Below are 20,347 nucleotides of genomic sequence, written 5' to 3'. Positions count from 1 at the left end.
GGGAAGGAGAGGCTTGTTTTTAGTCTGGACTATAACACAGTATAGGGGGAAGGATAACAGGAAAAACAGGCGAAATAGGAGGTAGTTTAAGATTACAGGGTGGCAGAGCAGACTTGATACACAAAACCTTGGGGAATCGGGGGGGAGGGGGCGGGTAGGGGAGGCGGGAGAGGGCAATGTACTACCCTGAGCAATACTTGCAGGGTAAAGTCTACGTGGTGACCAAGCTGGCTTCAAATCACAGCTGTGCTCCGTATCAGCTGCATGAGGTTAACCAAATAATTTAATTTTTTCGACATTTGCTTTCCTCGTTATAAAACAGAAATTGCTTAATCCAGCCTGTCTCACAAGGTAGTTATGAAGGTCAAAGGGGACAGGCCCAAACACTATACCGTGGAGTAGATTCTAACTCATAGCGACCCCATAGGACACAGTAGAGCTGCCCCATAAGGTTTCCAAGATTGCAAATAGCCACCCTACAGGACAGTGTGGAAATGCCCCCTTAAAGTTTGCAGGGCTGTAATGTTTAAGGTCACATCTTTCTCCCTCGGGGAAGCTGGTGCTGGGGGGGTTTGAGCTGCGGACCTTTTGGTTAGCAGCCCTGCACCACCAGGGCTCTCCAAAAGTAACAGCATCAAATAACATGAGTATTTGCATATGTTCCACCAAAGAATAGCACACTTAAACGCAACGAAGGGACTGGCATCCGTAACCTTAAAGCCCCTGGACGCTCTGCCAGGAATAAATCAGCACGTGGACAGTACTGGGCGTTAGGCGCTTCAGGGTTGGGGGTGGAGCCGCAGGCAGGCACTGGTCGGACAGGGGAGTTTTGTGGGTGGGGCTGGGGCGCCGCCGGGCTCGGGAACTTGGTTGCAGCTCGAGCTCGGGCTGTACCCAGACCGTGCCCTCGGGCTTGCACGCGTCCTCCAGGCCAGTCCGGGAAGATGGTGGAAGCGTGGTATATGGACGAGTCCGCGGACGACCAGAGGAAGCCCCACCGACTGGAGCCCGACCGCCCGGTCGGCCTGGAGCAACTGCGTCAGCTTGGTGTCTTTTACTGGAAAGTACGTTAGGAGGAAAGGAAGGAGGCCGAGTTCAGGAAAGGGGGCTGGAGTAAAGCTCGACCTTTGTAACCCTACACAGCTACAGGTCCCAGGCTGCCCTCTCCACGGCAGGCATGCGAGGTGTGTAACAAGGAAGTGCCCGCGCGCTGCGTCCTCCTGCAGCTGTTCCAGGAGGGCGCAGACAGCAAAGGGCAGAGTCCCGGAGGGGCGTCGGGAGGCCGTCACGCTAGCTCCCCCCAGATTTCTGTCTTCCGCGCACCCCCCAGGCTGGCACGTGGGTGGGCTGCAGCGGCCGTAAGGCGCAGGCGCAGGCGCAGGGTTGGGGGCGGTGGCCCGGCGTCCAGGCGCTCTGCGCATGCTCTGTCGGGGGTGGGCCCGACTGCGGGGGTGGCCGTGGTGGTGGGCTTGATGGGGGGGAGGGGGAGAGGGTGAAGGATGCAGGGTTCGTGAACTGCTTTGGGGCTTACGGGGGTCCCTGTGTTAGTCTGACGCCCCCGGCCAGCTTGGGTGCTCGTCTTTAAAAGGCCCCGGGGTCTCTGTTGGGACGGGTGGGTTACCGGAAGTGGAGGAGCAGCCTGGCCTCGATGGATTTGTCTTCGAGGGGAGAGAAAGGCCAGCACCCCGAAAAGGAGGCAGCCAGTTAGGTGGTGCGCAGTGGGCGTGTAAACAGCGCAGGGCCGTGCTCGGAGGAAATGGAGCTGGGAATAGTGGAGAGGCCTTCCTAAGTGCTGGCGGTGACACCGACTGGGGAGAGTCCCGGTTAGGGAGGTAAAGCTGGTAGTGGGAAGAAAGCGGGCAGACGACCTTAGGAATAGGAAATATGGGAAGGAGGATTTGTGAGGCTCTGTTTCTCTTAAATAAGCTGTGTGTGCTGTTGCGCCTTAATTTTGTACAATGTTGTAAAGTTATTCTGAGAGGTTCGCTGCCAAATGTGGAACTACTAGTCAGGAAGAACATAAATAATTTTTTTTCCCCCAGAAGAAGGTCGATATTATTGTAAGCATGTATTGAAGAAGCTGGGTTTAATCCGGCCTCTGTGTAGACCAGTGTTGTTCTTGTACCTTCTCTACAAATGCTCTGTAATTTTAGCTTTAGAAAAGCTTTGTGTGTGTTCAAGGATAAGTAAATCTTTAGTGTTTACATAATACTTTTCCTGATAATCTCAGCTTGTTTATTTTTAAATGGCCATAAGGTATAAAGGTTTCTTGCAGTGGCCACGGCCAAACGAGGTCCTGGGTAGGCTGAGAGGTGACTCTGAATCAGTTCTTTGGTGGGAGTTTTGCTTTTAGCCAAACTGCATTTTGGTGAACAACATAAAATACGGTGTTGGAAGTGTTGCTGGAACACACATGGGAAGTTCCTGTGTTATGGTTTCAGTGAACATCTAGGTCAATTGGCATAACAAAGTTTATTAAGAAAAATGTTCTGCATCCCACTTGGGTGTGCAGTGTCTGGTGTCATTAAAAGCTAGTGACCGGCCAGATGCATCAGTTGGTCCTAACCCACCTGGAGCAAAGAAGAATGAAGAACACCAAAGACACAAGAAAAATGTTAGCCCGAGAGACAAAAAGGGCCACATAAACCAAAGACTCCATCAGCCTGAGACCTGAAGAACTAGGTGGTGCCCAGCTACCACCAATGACTGCCCTGACAGGGAACACAACAGAGAGTCCCTGACAGAGCAGGGTTGTGTAGAACTCAAATTCACTTAAAAAGACCAGAGTTAATGGTCTGACTGAGACTAAAGGAACCCCAGAAGACATGGCCCCTGAACTCTGTGTTAACCCAGAACTAAGACCATTCCTGAAGCCAACACTTCAGGCAAAGCTTAGACTAGACTATAAGACATAAAATGATACTTGAGAAGAGTGTGCTTCTTAGTTCAAGTAGATATACAAGACTACATGGGCAGCTCCTTTCTGGAGGTGATATGCGAAGGCAGAAAGGGATAGGAGCTGGTTAAATGGACACAGGAAATCTGGGGTGGAAAAGGGGAGTATGCTGTCACATTATAGGGATAGCAACTATGGTCATGTTGTTAGGTGCCGTCGAGTTGGTTCCGACTCATAGCAACCCTGTGCACAGCAGAATGAAACACTGCCCAGACCCGAGCCATCCTTAAAATCGTTGTTATGCTTGAGCTCATTGTTGCAGCAACTGTGTCAGTCCACCTCGTTGAGGGTCTTCCTCTTTTCCGCTGACCCTGTACTCTGCCAAGCCATGATGTCCTTCTCCAGGGACTGATCCCTCCTGACAACATATCCAAAGTATGTAAGACCCGGTCTCACCATCCTTGCTTCTAAGGAGCATTCTGGTTGTACTTCTTCTAAGACAGATTTGTTCGTTCTTTTGGCAGTCCATGGTATATTCGATATTCTTCGCCAACACAACAATTCAAAGGCGTCAATTCTTCGGTCTTCCTTTTTCATTGTCCAGCTTTCACATGCATATGATGGGACTGAAAATACCATGGCTTGTCTCAGGTGCACTTTAGTCCTCAAGGTGACATCTTTGCTCTTCAACACTTTAAAGAGGTCCTTTGCATCAGATTTACCCAATGCAATGTGTCTTTTGATTTCTTGACTGCTTCTTCCATGGCTGTTGATTGTGGATCCAAGTAAAATGAAATCTTTGACAACTTCAGTCTTTTCTCCATTTATCATGATGTTGCTCACTGGTCCAATTATGAGGATTTTTGTTTTCTTTATGTTGAGGTGCAATCCATCCTGAAGGCTGTGGTCTTTGATCTTCATTAATAAGTGCTCCAAGTCCTCTTCACTTTCAGCAAGCAAGGTTGTGTCATCTGCATAACGCAGGTTGTTAATGAGTCTTTCTCCAATCCTGATGTCTTGTTCTTCATATAGTCCAGCTTCTCGGATTATTTGCTCAGCATACAGATTGAATAGGTATGGTGAAAGAATACAACCCTGATGCACTCCTTTCCTGACTTTAAACCAATCAGTATCCCCTTGTTCTGTCCCAACAACTGCCTCTTGATCTATGTAAAGGTTCCTCATGAGCACAATTAAGTGTTCTGGAATTCCCATTCTTCGCAGTGTTATCCGTAAGTTGTTATGATCCACACAGTCAAATGCCTTTGCATAGTCAATAAAACACAGGTAAACATCCTTCTGGTATTCTCTGTTTTCAGCCAAGATCCATCTGACATCAGCAGTGATATCCCTGGCTCCATGTCCTCTTCTGAAACCGGCCTGAATTTCTAGCAGTTCCCTGTCGATATGCTGCTGCAGCCATTTTTGAATGATCTTCAGCAGAATTTTGCTTGGGTGTGATATTAATGATATTGTTCTATAATTTCCACATTTGGTTGGATCACCTTTCTTGGCAATAGACATAAATATGGATCTTTTCCAGTCAGTTGGCCAGGAAGCTGTCTTCCATATTTCTTGGCATAGACGAGTGAGTACCTCCAGCGCTGCATCTGTTTTGTTGAAACATCTCAACTGATATTCCATTAATTCCTGGAGCCTTGTTTTTCGCCAGTGCCTTCAGAGCGGCTTGTACTTATTCCTTCAGTACCATCGGTTCCTGATCATGTGGCACCTCTTGAAATGGTTGAACATCGACTAATTCTTTTTGGGATAATGACTCTGTGTATTCCTTACACCTTCTTTTGATGCTTCCTGTGTCATTTAATATTTTTCCCATGGAATCCTTCACTATTGAAACTCGAGGCTTGAATTTTTTCTTCAAATCTTTCAGCTTGAGAAACGCCGAGCATGTTCTTCTGTTCTGGTTTTCCATCTCCAGCTCTTTGCACATGGTCACATAACAATGTGTTTATAAGTTTTTGTATGAGACACTAACTTGAGCTGTAAACCTTCACCTAAAGCACAATAATAATTAAAAAAGGTAAAAAAAAAAGAAATGTCGTTTGAGGGTCCAGTTTAACTGAGTGTCCTGAATTTGATCTGGCAACCCTACCCAAGAAGGTTGAGTAGAAGTTTGTATAGAAGTTTGCTTGGGAGTCCCAGCGTTGACTGATCTGGGCACAGGCTGGCCCACCTCCTCCTGTCTTCATGTAACGATGGCGGAAGTGGAGAAGCAGACAGAAGTAAAACGAGGATGAATCTGTCCCAGGGCTGGTGGGTGTAGCTGTACTACCAATCATCCAGTTGCTATTGAGTGGATCCCTACTCGTGGGGACCATGTGTGTGTCAGACGATGCTCCACAGAGCTTTCTTTTTTAAAATAGTATTTTATTGTGTTTTTGGTAAAGATATACACTGCCGTTTAGGTGTTTAAGTTCCCATTCAACAATTTCTACACAAATCGTTGAATGACATTGTTTATAATCTTAACAATGCCTGAACATTCTTATTTCAGTTCTGGTTGTTCTGTTTCCATTAATCTAGTTTCCCTGACCCCTTACCTTCACATCTTTGTTTTGTTTTTCACATTTAAATGTAATCCATATGGAATTTATTTTGGTATATGTGTGAAATGAGGGTCTAGTGGAAACTTTTTTTTTATTGTACTTTTGACTGTTTACAGAACAAACTAGTTTCTCATTAAACAGTTAGTACACACATTGTTTTATGACATTAGGTAACAACCACATGACATGTCAACACTCTCCCTTTTCGACCTTGGGCTCCCTATTACCAGCTTTCCTGTCCCCTCTTGCCTTCTAGTCCTTGCCCCATGGCTGTTATCCCCCTTTAGTCTCATTTTGTTTTATGGGCCTGTCTCATCTTTGGATGAAAGGTGAAACTCAGGAGTGACTTCTTTACAGAGCTAAAAGGGTGTTGGGGGCCATACTCTTGGGGTTTCCCTAGTCTCTGTCAGGCCAGTAAGTGTGGCTTTTTTTTTATTATTTTGTAAGTTAGAATCTTGTTCTACATTTTTCTCCATCTCTGTCCGGAACCCTCTATTTTGATCCCTGTCAGAGCAGTCAGGAAACTCTGGTGGCGTTGTGGTTAAGTGCTGTGGCTGCTAACCAGAAGGTCAGTAGTTCGAATCCACTAGGTGCTCCTTGGAAACCCTATGGGGCAGTTCTACTCTGTCCTGTAGGGTCGCTATGAGTCGGAATCGACTCGATGGCAGCGGGTTTCAGAGGAGTCAGTGGTGATAGCCAGGCACCATCTAGTTGCAGTGGACTCAGTCTGGTGGAGGCCGTGGTAGCAGTGGTCCATTAGTCCTTTGGACTGATCTTTCCCTTGTATCTTTAGTTTTCTTCCTTCTCCCTTGCTTCCGACAGGGTGAGACCAGTGGAGTATCTTAGATGGCCACCCACAAGCTTTTAAGACCCAGACGCTATTCACCGAAGTGGAGTGTAGAACTTTTTTTTTAATAAATTATGTTATGCCAGCTGAGCTGGGTATTCCCCAAGACCATGGTCCCCACAGCCCTCAGCCTGGCAATTTGGTCCCTTAGGGAGTTTGGATGTGTCTATGGAACTTTTTGGGTTTTATGGAACTTTCATGGCCTTGACTTCTACAAGTTGTGCTGGCTACCTCAGTATTGTGTACTGTCTTACCCTTCACCAAAGTTCATGTCTTTTTTTAAAGTGATTGTTGGCTTTGGTCTCATATAGATGATTTTTTAAAGGAGCACGGTACTCGTGGGTGATACTTTTTATTTTATGAGCCAATCTGTTATTTAGCTAAAAGGTGAACTCGGGTTAATTTTGGTTCAAGGTTTTAAGGATATTTCAGGGCAATAGTCTTGGGGAACCCTCTAGTCTAAAACAGGCCCAGTAAGTCTCCACTTCTTTAAGAATTTGAGTTCTGTTCCACAGTTTTCTCCCATTCAATCAGGATCCATCTATTGTCGCCCTGATTAGAATGGTCAGTGGTGGTAACTGGGCACTATCTAGTTCTCCTGGTCTCAGGGTAGATGAGGTCATCCATGCTCCATAGGGTTTTCAATCGCCAGTTTTTCAGAAGTAGATTGCCAGGCCTACTTTATGAGGCACCTCTGGGTGGCCTTTAACTGCCAACCTTTCAATTATTGGTGGAATTAGCTGTTTGCTCCCATTTTTTGCCAAATCCTGACTCTAAGAGACACTCACTTAGTTCCTGAGTCAAGTGCTTTCTTGGTGCTCCTGTTTCCAGTAGCTTAGCTCCCCAGGTGGGGAAGGAATTAGAGTTTTGCAGCCCTCACCAGCTGCCCTTGAAACCTGTCCAGACAATGTTCAGTTCCAGGTTTTTTTCTCCACAATATTGTTAAAACAGCAAGGAAATATTAAAAAGCTCAACAGGAAAAAACAAACACAGACTTCCTTGGAGCCTTACATATACGTTGTAAGAGAAAAAGACCCCAGACGCAAATTTAATCAAGAGATTTTTATTAAGCCAAGACTAAGAGACGATCATTTGAATGAGGGAGACGGTCAGCATGTATCCAATTCAGAGGCTGAAGGAATCTACCGAATCACAGTCATGTTGTCCATGACAGAAAATCCTGACAAGGTCATGACTGATAGCAGGTCAATTCATTACTGTCATAGGTAGAACTGCAGAAGTGGGGAAAGGACCATGACTAGGATCCACACATAATTACAGGTCAAAAAAAGGTTACTGAATTAGCTCTGGGGTTTTAATTACTTAGCTACATGGTGGCTGGGGTCAGTTCATGGTCATGTGATCCGGAATCATAGGTACAAGGTGCTTGTAAGAATGGCGTGGGGGCGGCATCAGACCTCCTCTTAATTCACATCAAGATCAACAGCCCAAGGCTGATTCCTGTGAGGCAGAGATCAGACAGTCTTCCTCTCTCCACCATCTTTACCAATTCTGACACCACCTGTCCCTCCCACGGCATTCTCTACTTCTCTGCTGGATTTGATAATTCATTGCAATGGCCACACAGAAGTCACAGACAATAGTACAATTACGGGGCTTATTAGGGAAGTACCAGGTTACAAATCAGGTTCAGCAACACTCAGGATACAGTTCTTCCGTCAGGACAGCCTCTTCTCAGCTGTGCGTGCAGGCATGCCTCTCTGGCCCTCAGCCTCCTTCCTGCTTAGACAAGTGTTACAAAGCTCTTTTGGCTCTGCTGATAAGTGCCCAGAGGTAACCCACTCTGCCAGTAACCTTCACCCGAAGGCGCTCAGCGTTTTTAACTCTGTGAGTCAGCAAACCTAGCTCCACCAAGTGCCTGGAGGCACCCTACTCCTCCAGCAAGCCTCCTGCCCAAAGGCACTCAGCTTTCTTCTCTGTGGGTCAGGAAGCCTATCCCCTGCTATACTATCCCCTGCCAGTCTCTCCAGCTGCCACTTCTCAGTTTTAACAGCTCTTGGTCTCCTTGTTCCAGGAACTTCTCAGCACAGGAATCCCTGGTCCAAATGACACGCTTCGCTCTTGGCCCTTCTTCTCTTGGTGTGATCCTTTTTCTGCCCTGGAATTGGCTCTCTTTTAAGCCTAGTGGGATAGCAAAACTGTCCAATCGCCTTGTTGGGCCATAATTACTTATTTGCCCAGTTCCACCGAATCACTTGGGTGGAAATTACAAGACCATGGTGAGAGAGGCCACAAAAAAGTGATCTGTCGTACTGCAGCGATTATAAGACAATACCAGGACCCCAACATTTAAGTTACACCAGATAACATGCATCATGGAGCATAACCTTCTTTCATTTACCTTGGTACACTTATTTATTAGCCAGCAGAGAAACAGATTGTGCCAGTTTTTCTATCACATAAATAGAGGAAAGGGAAATTGGACCTCATCCTACCTTTCCTTACTGTGTCCAAGCCCTGTAAGATTTAGCGGGTCTCCACTCTCCAGATCACATGAAATGGCAGAGGATCAAAGAATATTCTAGCATAAAAGACCCTTAGAAATCATCTGATCAATCTAGATAATAGGAGTCCCTGGGTGGTGCAGACAATTAAGCAGTGCACTACTGGCCTAAAGTTTTGATGTTTGAACCTACCCAGAGACGCCTTGGAAGACAGTCTGGGGATCTGCTTCCAAAAGGTCACAGCCTTGAAAACCTTATGGAGCAGTTCACACGTGGGGCCGTCATTAGGAATCGGTCCACAGCAACTAACAACAACAACAACATGGCAACTAACAAAGACAACAGATAAGAAAAGCGACAGTGCTAAGTCACATATTCTGTTAAGTAGAGGAACTTACCTCTGAGAGACCAATGCGAAGTCTAGTGTTTCTTCGTTTATAAAATGTTCAAAGAAATGCCAGAGGGAGATTGATTTGATTTGCAGGATGGATTGGTGGTAGAGAAACAACACAAGGTGACAGTTGTATGTTGGACAGGTTTGAGATGAGGAGAACTTTACCAAGGCTCGTGGCAGTGGGACTAGAAACGTGAAAACAAAGAATCTTCTCCCTTTTGGAGAGAAGGAAGGCTGGGTGTCTTGGGGAATGGAAAACCCCTTAAAAGAAATAGGGAAAGAGTATGAAGGAGGGTTAGTTTATGGCTGACAAAGGGAAAAGATAGATTTGGAATACAGAATGTGACCTTTTTGTTGTTGTTGTGTAAACTCTTTTAGTTGGATGCTGACAAATATGAGAATGATCCAGAATTAGAAAAGATCCGAAAAGAGAGAAACTACTCCTGGACCGACATAATAACAATATCCAAAGATAAACTACCAAATTATGAAGAAAAGGTAAGGGGGCTCTAAATTAATTTGGAAGCAGAGAATCATTTTATCTCCTACTAATGAACACAGCACTAATTTTTTCTTTCCTCCTTTCCTTTCTTCCCTTCCTTTATGTCTTTATCTGAATTTTAGTTCAGAGTAATACTGACCTCATAGAATGAGTTTGTAAGTATTCCATCTTTTTCAATATTTTGGAAGAATGTGTGTGAAGTCAGTATTATTTCTTCCTTATGTGTTTTGTAGATTCACCATTGAAGCCATCTGGTTTGTATTTAGTTGTGGGAAGAATTTTAACTATGAATTCAATTTCTGTAAACATATAAAAACCTAAAACCAAACCCATTACTGTCGAGTTGATTCCGACTTATAGCGACGCTATAGGACGGAGGAGAACTGCCCCATAGGGTTTCCAAGGAGCGCCTGGGGAATTCGAACTGCTGACCTTTTGGTTAGCAGCCAAGCTCTTAACCACTGCGCCACCAATCAAAAAAAAACAAAACCCATTGCCATCAAGTCAGTTTTGACTTATAGAGACCCTACAGGACAGGGTAGAACTGCTCCATAGGGTTTCCAAGGATCGGCTGGTGGATTTCAACTGCCAACTTTTTGGTTAGCAGCCGTAGCATACTGTAGTTGCTCCATCTTGGTTGGAAGTGGAAGTCAGGACTTTTTTTTTTTTAAGCTATGTGTTTCATGGTTAGTCTTGAATGCTCATTATAAAGAAGCTTTCACTTACCTGTGGCAAGATGAGAAAAAGATGTGGAATGTAGAAAGTTTTTAATAAGGCTAAATTTATTCTATATAAAGGACTGCCTTTATTTCAAAATTATCATCTTCACTTCCTTGGGAATAAAATAACTCTTCTGAATTTTTATATATAATATACAGTGGCTATGAGTTGGAATTGACTCAACAACAACGGGTTGGGTTGGTTTCTTTTTTGGTTTCATGAAATTATAGTGATAATAATAGTTGTTTTTAATTTTTTTCTTAGCAAAATTTGGCAGCCATGATAGTTCCCAACATTTTTTTTAATCTTGCTGAGTTATGAAGTATTAAACTACTACCTTGGATCACTTAGTTTCAGCCTGCTGATTTTATAATTGGAATCCCGGAGAGAGTGAGGGACTGTCCCCAAGGTCACATTGAGAAACCTAGGCTAGAACCCAGGTGTTCTTGGTCCTGTGGCCTTTGTACTGAACCCACCCTGAGGACTGCCGCGACCCAGACTGTCCTTCCATTAGCTTGTACTTCTAAAAAGTAAACATGAGCAGGTGAACCAACAATACCAAATTGAATTGAAAACAAAAGCAGCTTAAGAACATGGAAATTGTTTAATTTAGTTCCTGTTGTGTGGTTTGGTTCTTTGCTTTAGATCTGTGTATGTTAAATTATTCTTGCCAGTCAGAGGCCAAATATTGTAATACCTAACAAAATTACTTCATTTCTTACTAAGTGCCCTAACAACCATCTGATTCTCTGGGATTCAAATGGCATGATTCTTACTTAGAATTTCAGCTTACCTAACCTTTTCCTAGCAGTGTTTATCTTATAGAGAAGGTTGGGAGACAAAAAAAACAAAAAACAAGCACATCTCTCGCTGTTGAGTTGACTGTGACTCATGGTGACCTCATGTGTTTCAGAGTTGAACTGCACCCCATGGTGTCTTCGATGGCTGTGATCTTTCAGAAGTAGATTCCCAGGGCTTTCTTTTGAAGTGCCTGTTGCCAGCTGAACACTTAACCATTTGCGCCACCCAGGGACTCTACATAGATGGCACTTACGTATTATTAAAGTTTATAGTTATATTATTTTCATCCTCATTATCTTCTGGAATAGCTTCTTTTCTGGTATAAAACCTACTTCTTGATCTAGGCTTATTGCTCTTGTTTTTATAAAACAATCTTCTTTATTTTCTGATTATTTGGTGTAACCTAGTAGTGCCTGTAGACACCCTGATAGCATAATGGTTAAGAGCTACGGCCGCTAACCAAAAGGTCGGCAGTTCGAATCCACCAGACACTCCTTAGAAACCCAATGGGACAGTTCTGCTCTGTCCTTTAAGGTCGATATAAGTTGGAATCGACTCGACAGCAACAGGTTTGGTTTTTTGGTAGTAGCGCCAGACCTCGCCTAACTTTAGGAGGAGGGATGAGAGTCGGATCAGCACAAAGTTGGCTCCTATGAAGTGAAGGTCAGACATACTTCTACTCTCCAACTTCTTCACCTGTTTTGACACCAGCCATCTCCCTCTGCCTCCCATGGCACTCTCTACTTTTCTGTTGGGTTCATATTCATTGCAATGGCCATACAGAATTCACAGATGATACTCACGATAATATGGTTTATTAGGGAAGTAACAGGCTCTATATAACTCGGGATCAAGATCAACTTGGAAGTAACAGGCTACAATTCAAGGGGCAGGATACAGTTCTTCAATCAGGACAGCTTTCAACCAAGACAGCTCTCAGCTTCTTCTCTGCCATGACTGTAGGCCGATAGGCCTTCTCTCAACTGTGCGTGCAGACAGGCCTTCGCTCATCTGTGCCCACCTCTGGGCCTTCTCTTGGCTGTGCCCTGCCTGGGCAAGTGTTATAGCTCATTAACTTTGCTAACAAGTGCTCGGAGGCACTCCTGTCTGCCAGCAAGCCTCTTGCCCAAAGATGCCCTGCTCTTTTGCTTTGTGGATTGGCAAGCTCACTGTAGCCACTTCCTGGCGGTTTCATGGTTCCTGCTGCTCGTACTGCTGCCGCCATTTCTCTGCTGCTAGGCTCTGCTGTGGTTGCTGACGTTTCTCATGCTGCCTCCTATGTTACAGCTTTCTCTCTCCTGTGTCTAGGAGCCTATCAGTGCAGGGATCCCTGGTCCAAAGCGTGCGTTTCACTCAGGCTCTTTTTGAAGGTAATAAGGTCCCCTAATCCTCTGTGCAGTTGGTCCTTATGTAAGCCAACTTCTTGTCAATTTTAAGCGATGGCCCTCTCTCCAGACCATGAACTGACCCATCCCCTTGGTAGGCCACAGTCACTTAATTTGCATAATAATTGACCAATTCCCACAGTTGATCAATTGGTCGCTTAATCCTGTTGGGTGGTTTTACACACCTTATTTGTAGACTGACCAGTCCCTGCAAGGTGCATAAAATAGACCAATCACAGGGCAGGCTGCAGCCAACCAATTATTCTTGGCAGAATTATAAGCCCAAATCCAGAAAAACTATATATAAAGAGAAATCCATTGCAGTGCACCTGGGTTTGTCCTCATATTAGATTCAAGTTATGTAATTTTGGCAGGAATCCTATACAGATGACGTGGTGTCAGCTCAGTCCATTCCATCAGGTGACACAGGCTATCAGATGATCCCATTATAATAACTCTGATCATTTAGTTAAGTTGGCATCCACCAAGTTTCTCCATTGTAAGACTTTTCCTCTGAAATTAATCAGTAGGAATAAAGAGGAAGACCCTCAATTAGATGGCTTGACAAGTGGTTCCAACAGCGGGCTCCGGCATAGCAACGATTGTGGGGATGGCGCAGGACCGGGCAGTGTTTCGTTCTGTCATACGTAGGGTCTCTGAGTCGGAACCTGCTCAATGGCATCTAACAACAGTGGGCTTCAGCATAGCAACGATTGTGAGGGTGGTACAGGACCGGGCAGTATTTCGTTCTGTTGTAGATAGGGTTGCAGTGAGTTGGAACTTGCTCAATGGCACCTAACAACAGCCACCACTAAATTTGTGGAGAGTTACTTTCAGACTTGCGAATGTCGTTTCCTATCAAGCATTCACTCGGTATTTTTAGTAAGTCTTGATGACTCTTACCTAAATCGGTTATTACCTTGATGATTGCAAAAAGATGATTTTCTAGCTGTCATTCCTTCTATATTGAATTGGCATATTCTACTACAAGGGGTAGGTTTTCCTTCTCTCCTGTTGATTTATCATTGATGTGGGTTCACGGATTCTTATTTTAATCACTGGGCTATAATTCATTCCTGTCATTATTCATCTTGATGTTCAGATTGTCCCAGATTTGGCGTGTGTGTGTGTGTGTGTGTGTGTGTGTGTGTGTAGCCATTTCCTCTTCATTCTTACATAAAAGATAGCAACATGTATCCTCTTTTGTACTTTTCTTTTTTCAGCTTTTCCAGTATATTCTAGAAATCATTGTGTATCACTTGATACTGATTTTTCCTCATTCTTTTTTACAACTGCATCGTATACCATTGCGTGGATATATCATAATTGATTCAATCACTCTTCTAAGTTGGGGCACTTGAGTTGTTTGCAGCATTTTAAAATTACAAATAATATAGCAATGAATAACCTGGCGCATATTTATTTTTGTTCTGTTGAAGATGTATCCTCAGGGTAAATTTCTAGGGGTGGGATTGCCGGATCAGCCAGTAACATAGTGCATAGATGCTGCCAGAGTTCCTTCCACAGGGTTGTGATGTTTTGCAGTCCCTCCAGCCTCCATTGAGGATGTCTGTTTCCCTATAGCTTCAACGACAGAGTGAGTCGGCAGACATTCAAATACTTGACAATCTGATAGGGGAAAAATGGTATCTCAGTGAAGAGTTAATGTGGTTAGTTGCTATTATATGTGGTGATTTTCTAAACATTTACAGATATTCCAGGAAATTTTTTTTTGAAATATGTAAACATTATGTGAGGTAAACTTTAAAACATTCCTGAATAAAGGGGATGGATAGATATTAACAATGTAAATACAGTTGAATATTAATGGTAGAATCTAGGTGGGGGTATATGGATATTTACTGTAAAATTATTTCAGCTCTTTTGCATATTTTAATATTTTCATTTAAAATGCTAGGGGGGAAAAGACCTCCTGAAAGATGTAAAATTATATTTGTACAAATGGAAAGTATGTATCAGGACTGTTAATGCCTTCTTTCAGTGTGGCTTTTCACTGACCCTTGCATTGTGCCATCTTAGCCTGATTGCTGTGCACAGAACAGTTACTGTGTAGTGGTCATGAGCGTGGACTCTGGAGCCAGAATGTCTGGGCGGGAGTCTCAGCTGTGCCACTTACTAGCTGTGTGACCTTGGGCCAGTTACTTAGCCACCCTGTGTCACCATTTATTAAGATACATAAAGTATTTGGAACATTGCCTGGCTCGTGGTAAGTGCTATCTAAGTGTTAACTTCCTATTACTACTGTTATCTTGATGAATCCATTGCTGTCGAGTTGATTCCAACTCATAATGACCCTACAGGACAGAGTAGAACTGCCCTATAGGGTTTCCAAGGAGCAGCTGGTGGATTCGAACTGCCAACTTGGTTAGCAGCCGTAGCTCTCAACCACTTTGCCACTGTCTTAATAAGCTTCGTAAAATATTTGAGCTCCTGGCCACCTTATATGTATAATATTAATAATTCTCAGCAAGTGTCACGTTCACTTTTATGGGAGAGAATTTTCATTCACCTCAGTTGTGGTGTTATTGAAAGCTTAGGCCCGTGGGTGGATCTCTGCCAATTTGCATGATTGGTCTCTAGCAGACTTAAAAAATTTCCCTCCTACTCTAGATTAAAATGTTTTACGAGGAGCATTTACACTTGGATGATGAAATTCGATACATTCTGGATGGAAGTGGCTACTTTGATGTGAGAGATAAAGAGGACAAGTGGATCCGGATCTTCATGGAGAAAGGAGACATGATAACCCTTCCTGCAGGCATTTACCACCGCTTCACCCTGGATGAAAAGGTAGAAGCTATTTCTTCGTTTTCTTTTGTATATGGTTAATTTTATTTTTGTTGTTGTAAGAATATACACAGCAAGACATACAGCAAGTCAACAATTTCTACATGTACAATTCAGTGACACTGATTACATTCTTCTAATTGTGCAACCATTCTCACCTCCTTTTCTGAGTCGTTACCTTCTCCATTAACATAAATTCACTGTCGCCTAAGCTTCCTATCTGATATGTTCACTTGCTGTTGTCAGTTTGTTCCTATATAAACCACCAAACCCATTGCCGTCGAGTCGATTCTGACTCATAGCAACCCTATAGGACAAAGTAGAACTGCCCCATAGAGTTTCCAAGGAGCGCCTGGTAGATCTGAACTGCTGATCTTTTGGTTAGCAGATGTAGCTCTTAACCACTGTGCCACCACGGTTTCCTGATAGATCTTAAAGGAGCACAGTGCTCAAGGCAGACATTCTTTACCGGTGAAGCTAAGCTATTGTTTGCTTTTAAGAAGACTTCAGGGGGGCTATATATATATATTTTTTTTTTTTTGAACATTTTATTGTGGTTTGGGTGAAAGTTTACGGAGCAAATTAGTTTCCCATTCAACAATTTATACACATTTTGTTTCATGACATTAGTTGCGGTCACCTCAATCTTATTATTTTTAAGACTTGCATAGGTAGTTCCAGAAATTCCCAACACTGCCATAACGCCACCAGCTCTGCTACATGAGAGTTGAGAATAGCTGACTTTTTAAGCATGGTCATAGCTCATGACTCCTGTAGCTCTTTGCTTCAAAAAGAAATCCAGCTGGAGTCGGTAACCAGGGACTCCTGAGCGTGACAGCTGTTTGTTTTATGTTAACGGTCTACTTGTTATTGTCGCCTCCGTGTGTTCTCGGTAGACAGTAACACACATTTTAAAAACACTCACCACTGGCCAAGCAGAGGCCGAGCAGGTTAATAAGAAAACCGGCCTCCTCTTTTAACTGAGAGAGATTTTCCAGCCTATATTTGTTATGAGCTAACGCTGCTAACCAAAAGGTTGGCAGTTCAAATCCACCGGCCACTCCTTGGAAGCGCTGTGGGGCAGTTCTCTGTCCTTTAAGGTCTCTGTGAGTCGGAATCGACTCAACAGCAATGGGTTACTGATTCTAGGGGTACGTAATTGTCAGGCATCTCAAGGGTTGCGGCTCTTACTTTGTCATTAACAGTAGTTGCAATGCAATCATTAAGACTGACAATAGAAAGGTAAGGTAATTCTTAGGTTTTCTGGATGTGATTTGAATTAAACCTGAGAATAAGGGATAGCCTTTGTTATTAGATTTCTAATTTTTTTTCTGGATAGTTAGTGATGAAATATTTTAAATAAAGAGGTATGAAGGGGGAACAGGAGCACTGGTGGCGCAGTGTTTAAGAGCTTGGCTGCTAACCAAAAGGTCAGCAGTTCGAATCCACCAACTGCTCCTTGGAAACGCTATGTGGCAGTTCCATTCTGTCCTATAGGGTCGCTATGAGTTGGAATCAACACGATGGGAATGGTTTTGGGGTTTTTTTTGGAAGGGGGAAGAAGGGGGCTTTCATCATGTCTTTACTGGGTGTATACCAGTCTTACTGTGGTATTTAAAATCATTGACACGCACAGTATATATCAGTGTAGCCTACAGTTAATGTAATCCCCTGCTTTCCTTGTCATTCTCCCCGTACCCTGCATCAGGAGGCTTAAGAAATATAAGCATCTACTCACTGCTATGATTGTCATCGTTTCCTCACTTACGCTCTCCTGTTCCCCAGCCGCCCAATTTCTCTCCCTGGGGGTAACCAATATTACATTAAAAAAGGATCTTTTCAGAGAGGTTTTTATGCATATTCAAGCAAATATGAATAAGTTTTTTTTTTACCCTCCCTTTTTTTACACAGATGGTAGCAGACTCTATACATAGTTCTGCATTTTACTTTTTTTCACTTGATATGTTTTGGCAGTTGTTTCAGATCAGTGTATAAAGAGCCTCATTCCTTATTTATAACTGCATAGTATTCTATTGTTGGCTGTACCCTAATCTGTTAAACCAGTGATTTATCACAGTGAATGGATGACCCCTGATGAAGGACACAAAGATCACTTCTAATGCTTCGTTATTATAAATAGTGCTGTAATAAATAACCTTATACACTTGTAATTCTGCACTCGTGGAGGTTTCTCTGTAAGATAAATTCCTAAAGGAGTGGCAATTGGATTAAAAGGTGTGCGCATTGATAATTTTGATGGATGATACCAAATTGCCCTCTGTCGCCCACCAGCAGTGTAAGAGGGCCCCAGTAGTAGTTCTTAGTAAAACTGTACCCAAAGGAAGTAGAAAGGAAGGGGGAAACGTGCATTACACGTCTGGCCTGATTCTTATCCGTCCTTGGGCTCCTGAGTCAGTGCTTATTTTCATAAGCGATATTTTTATAGAGGGAATATAGAGTTAAACGCCGAACTTTCGCTGCAGATGCTGTTGCTTGCCTGAGCATAGGACTTACTAGCATTAGCCATACCCCCCGATGCTAATTCTTGTCCAGAGAATAAAATGTAACCGAAAATGTTAAGACACAAAAATAAAAACAACAACAAAAGTATTATCTTCATTGTTAAACTATAAATATGTAGAAGGTCCTCTGTTTTAATAAGACGCTGGTTTGTTTGTTTCCTAGAATTATGTCAAGGCCATGCGGCTGTTTGTTGGGGAGCCAGTATGGACTGCGTACAACCGGCCCGCCGACCATTTCGATGCTCGAGGACAGTACATGAAGTTTTTGGCACAGACGGCATAGTGGTGCTCTCTAGAAACTAACACCCTACTTGTAAAGGTCCTAATCATGACCACTGAGCCAAAAATTAATCATTTTCTCTCTGCCTTTCTATTGTAGACTTGAGGCTAGGTTATCTTCCCTTTGCAAGAGTATTTGATCAGAATAGTTTTTCATGAAAGGAACAATACAGCTGATTTTTATATGGATGAAACTCTGGACAAACCGTATTCATTTTCTCTTATTAAAGCAAGAATCCAGTTGCCCTGTGTATGTACGTGCATTCAACTTTAACCTGAATGAAAGCCTGGTCTCCCAAAATGTAACCACTTACGTGCACTATCTGAATATTCTTCTTAAACTTTGAGCCAGATCTCAACCAGTGCTGTGCCTACCTTATAAAAACACACAGTAATTAGATAACATAACTAACCAAATCTAAGGTAGTGTTTCTTCTAAAATTATGCCTTGAGGTGAAGAGTGGAACAGGGGCGAGGCTCCCATTATGCAGGACACTTTCAACTGCTTATGCTACTTTCTAGTTCAAAATGAAGGAACTGCCTTAATTGTATGCTTGGAGCTGAGAGTTACCTTATATTCAGATATATTCCTTAAAATTTCCCTTTTAGAATTTTTATGGAATGGTATATATATAATTAATGTGAGTAGTACCTATGATGAGTGCTTTTCCAGCCCGAGATTTCTAGGTGCAACTTTCTTCCTGTATCTCTCTTTCTCAATTGAGCCTTTGCATTTTAACAAGGAGATTAGCACGTCATTTTTCTACTTAACGATTCTGAGATACGATTTTGCCTAATTTGTTATAATCATATTAAATGCCCAGTCGACCTAATGTTTTAGAAGGGCAGTTTGCATTTAATATTTTTTAAAACTGCTTTAAAAATCTTTATGCTAACTAACAGTTTATCACCTCCGTATTGGTCTTGGAGGTTATTTTCCCATTGCACAGAGGAAACCCAGGTGTTAGACATTCGGGTAACCTCATTCTGAATTTTAGGATTAAAATAGATGCTTGCAGCATGATAATAACCGATATCCCTGGACTTTCTTTGGTCAAATGTTATTTTATCTCAATAATTAAAATAAGTGCTTATCTACTGATTTTTGTTTTATTTTATGGCTTCATTTCTAAATCAACGTTATAAACGAAACTTGTTTGTTTTCAGTTATTAAACATTAAAAAGAGACTCTCACTTTTTGTCGTCTTTTGTTGCTGAAGATAACGTTTCTCTACTAAGGTCCACAGAGCTGCTAAACTCCATCCACTGCCCCAAACACGTGATGTCTGGATGCTGGTTTCTGGGTGATTCAAGTTTGACCTGATTATTCTCCTGTGGCAGTGGTGGGGCTTCTCAGGTTTCTTCATACCTGAGCTGTTTTCACAGATGGAGCTGAGAGTTGAGGCACTTAGGTATTATAATTCTATCAGAACATTTAAGGTGAGGTAACATTTTGTTAGTTTTCCAAGAGTATTGCTCGCGTCTTTTTTTTTAATCAGCTGAAATGAGGTACAATTTACATACAATAAAATGTACCCATTATAAGTGTATTTATTTAAATTTTAGCAATTGTGTACAACTATGTGATACTAAGACCCCTGGTGGCACAGTGGTTAAAGCACTCAATTGCTAACCAAAAGTTGGTGGCTGGAACTCACCAGCCCCACTAAGGGAGAAAGATGTGGCAGTGTGTTTCCGTAAAGATTTACAGTCTTAGAAACTGTATGGGGCAGTTCTGCTCTGTCCTATAGGGTCGATATAGGGTCACTATGATTCAGAACCAACTCGACAGCAGTAGATTTTTTTTTTTTTGGTATATGATACTATCATAATCAATACATATAACAGTTCCATTGCCCAAAAAGTTTCCTGTGCCCCTTCTTAGTCAATCCCCACTCCCCCACTTCCCCACCTCCCTATCCCCCCTACACCTCCTGCTCAGCTCCAAGCAACCACTATGGATTAGTTTCACCTTTTCTAGAAATTCATTTAAATGGAATCGGACAGTCTTGTGTCTGGCTTCTTATGCTCCTGCTTGTACCTTCTAATCCCATGTTATTACAATTTCTTTTGTGTCAGTGAATCATTTTGTTGGTATCTCAAACACTGAAATGGTTTCCAAAGAGCTCAAGGGTTGAAAAACCCCATGTAAGCAAGGGGA

General features: G+C 42.9%; 1 protein-coding gene across 1 annotated transcript; it reads left to right on the top strand.

The window, feature by feature from the left end:
• The first annotated feature begins 821 nt into the window (after positions 1-821).
• ADI1 (acireductone dioxygenase 1) lies at positions 822-19,369 on the top strand. The gene is made up of 4 exons (XM_049904171.1): positions 822-1,064; positions 9,548-9,667; positions 15,209-15,388; positions 18,071-19,369. The coding sequence occupies exons 1-4, from the start codon at positions 945-947 to the stop codon at positions 18,188-18,190; spliced, it is 540 nt and encodes a 179-aa protein (XP_049760128.1). The 5' UTR covers positions 822-944; the 3' UTR covers positions 18,191-19,369.
• The last annotated feature ends 978 nt before the right edge of the window (positions 19,370-20,347 follow it).

Source organism: Elephas maximus, chromosome 12 (assembly GCF_024166365.1).
Source record: "Elephas maximus indicus isolate mEleMax1 chromosome 12, mEleMax1 primary haplotype, whole genome shotgun sequence".
Lineage (NCBI taxonomy): Eukaryota > Metazoa > Chordata > Mammalia > Proboscidea > Elephantidae > Elephas > Elephas maximus.
The sequence above is the reverse complement of the archived record's forward strand: the minus strand, read 5'-3'. Positions and strand labels throughout refer to the sequence as shown.

Excerpts from the sequence above, each read along its gene's own strand:
- ADI1 (XM_049904171.1), top strand. The coding sequence starts at position 945 with ATGGTGGAAGCGTGGTATATGGACGAGTCCGCGGACGACCAGAGGAAG. Across the intron at positions 1,065-9,547 it reads TTGGTGTCTTTTACTGGAAA|TTGGATGCTGACAAATATGA; the intron begins GTACGTTAGGAG and ends AAACTCTTTTAG. Across the intron at positions 15,389-18,070 it reads GCTTCACCCTGGATGAAAAG|AATTATGTCAAGGCCATGCG; the intron begins GTAGAAGCTATT and ends TTTGTTTCCTAG.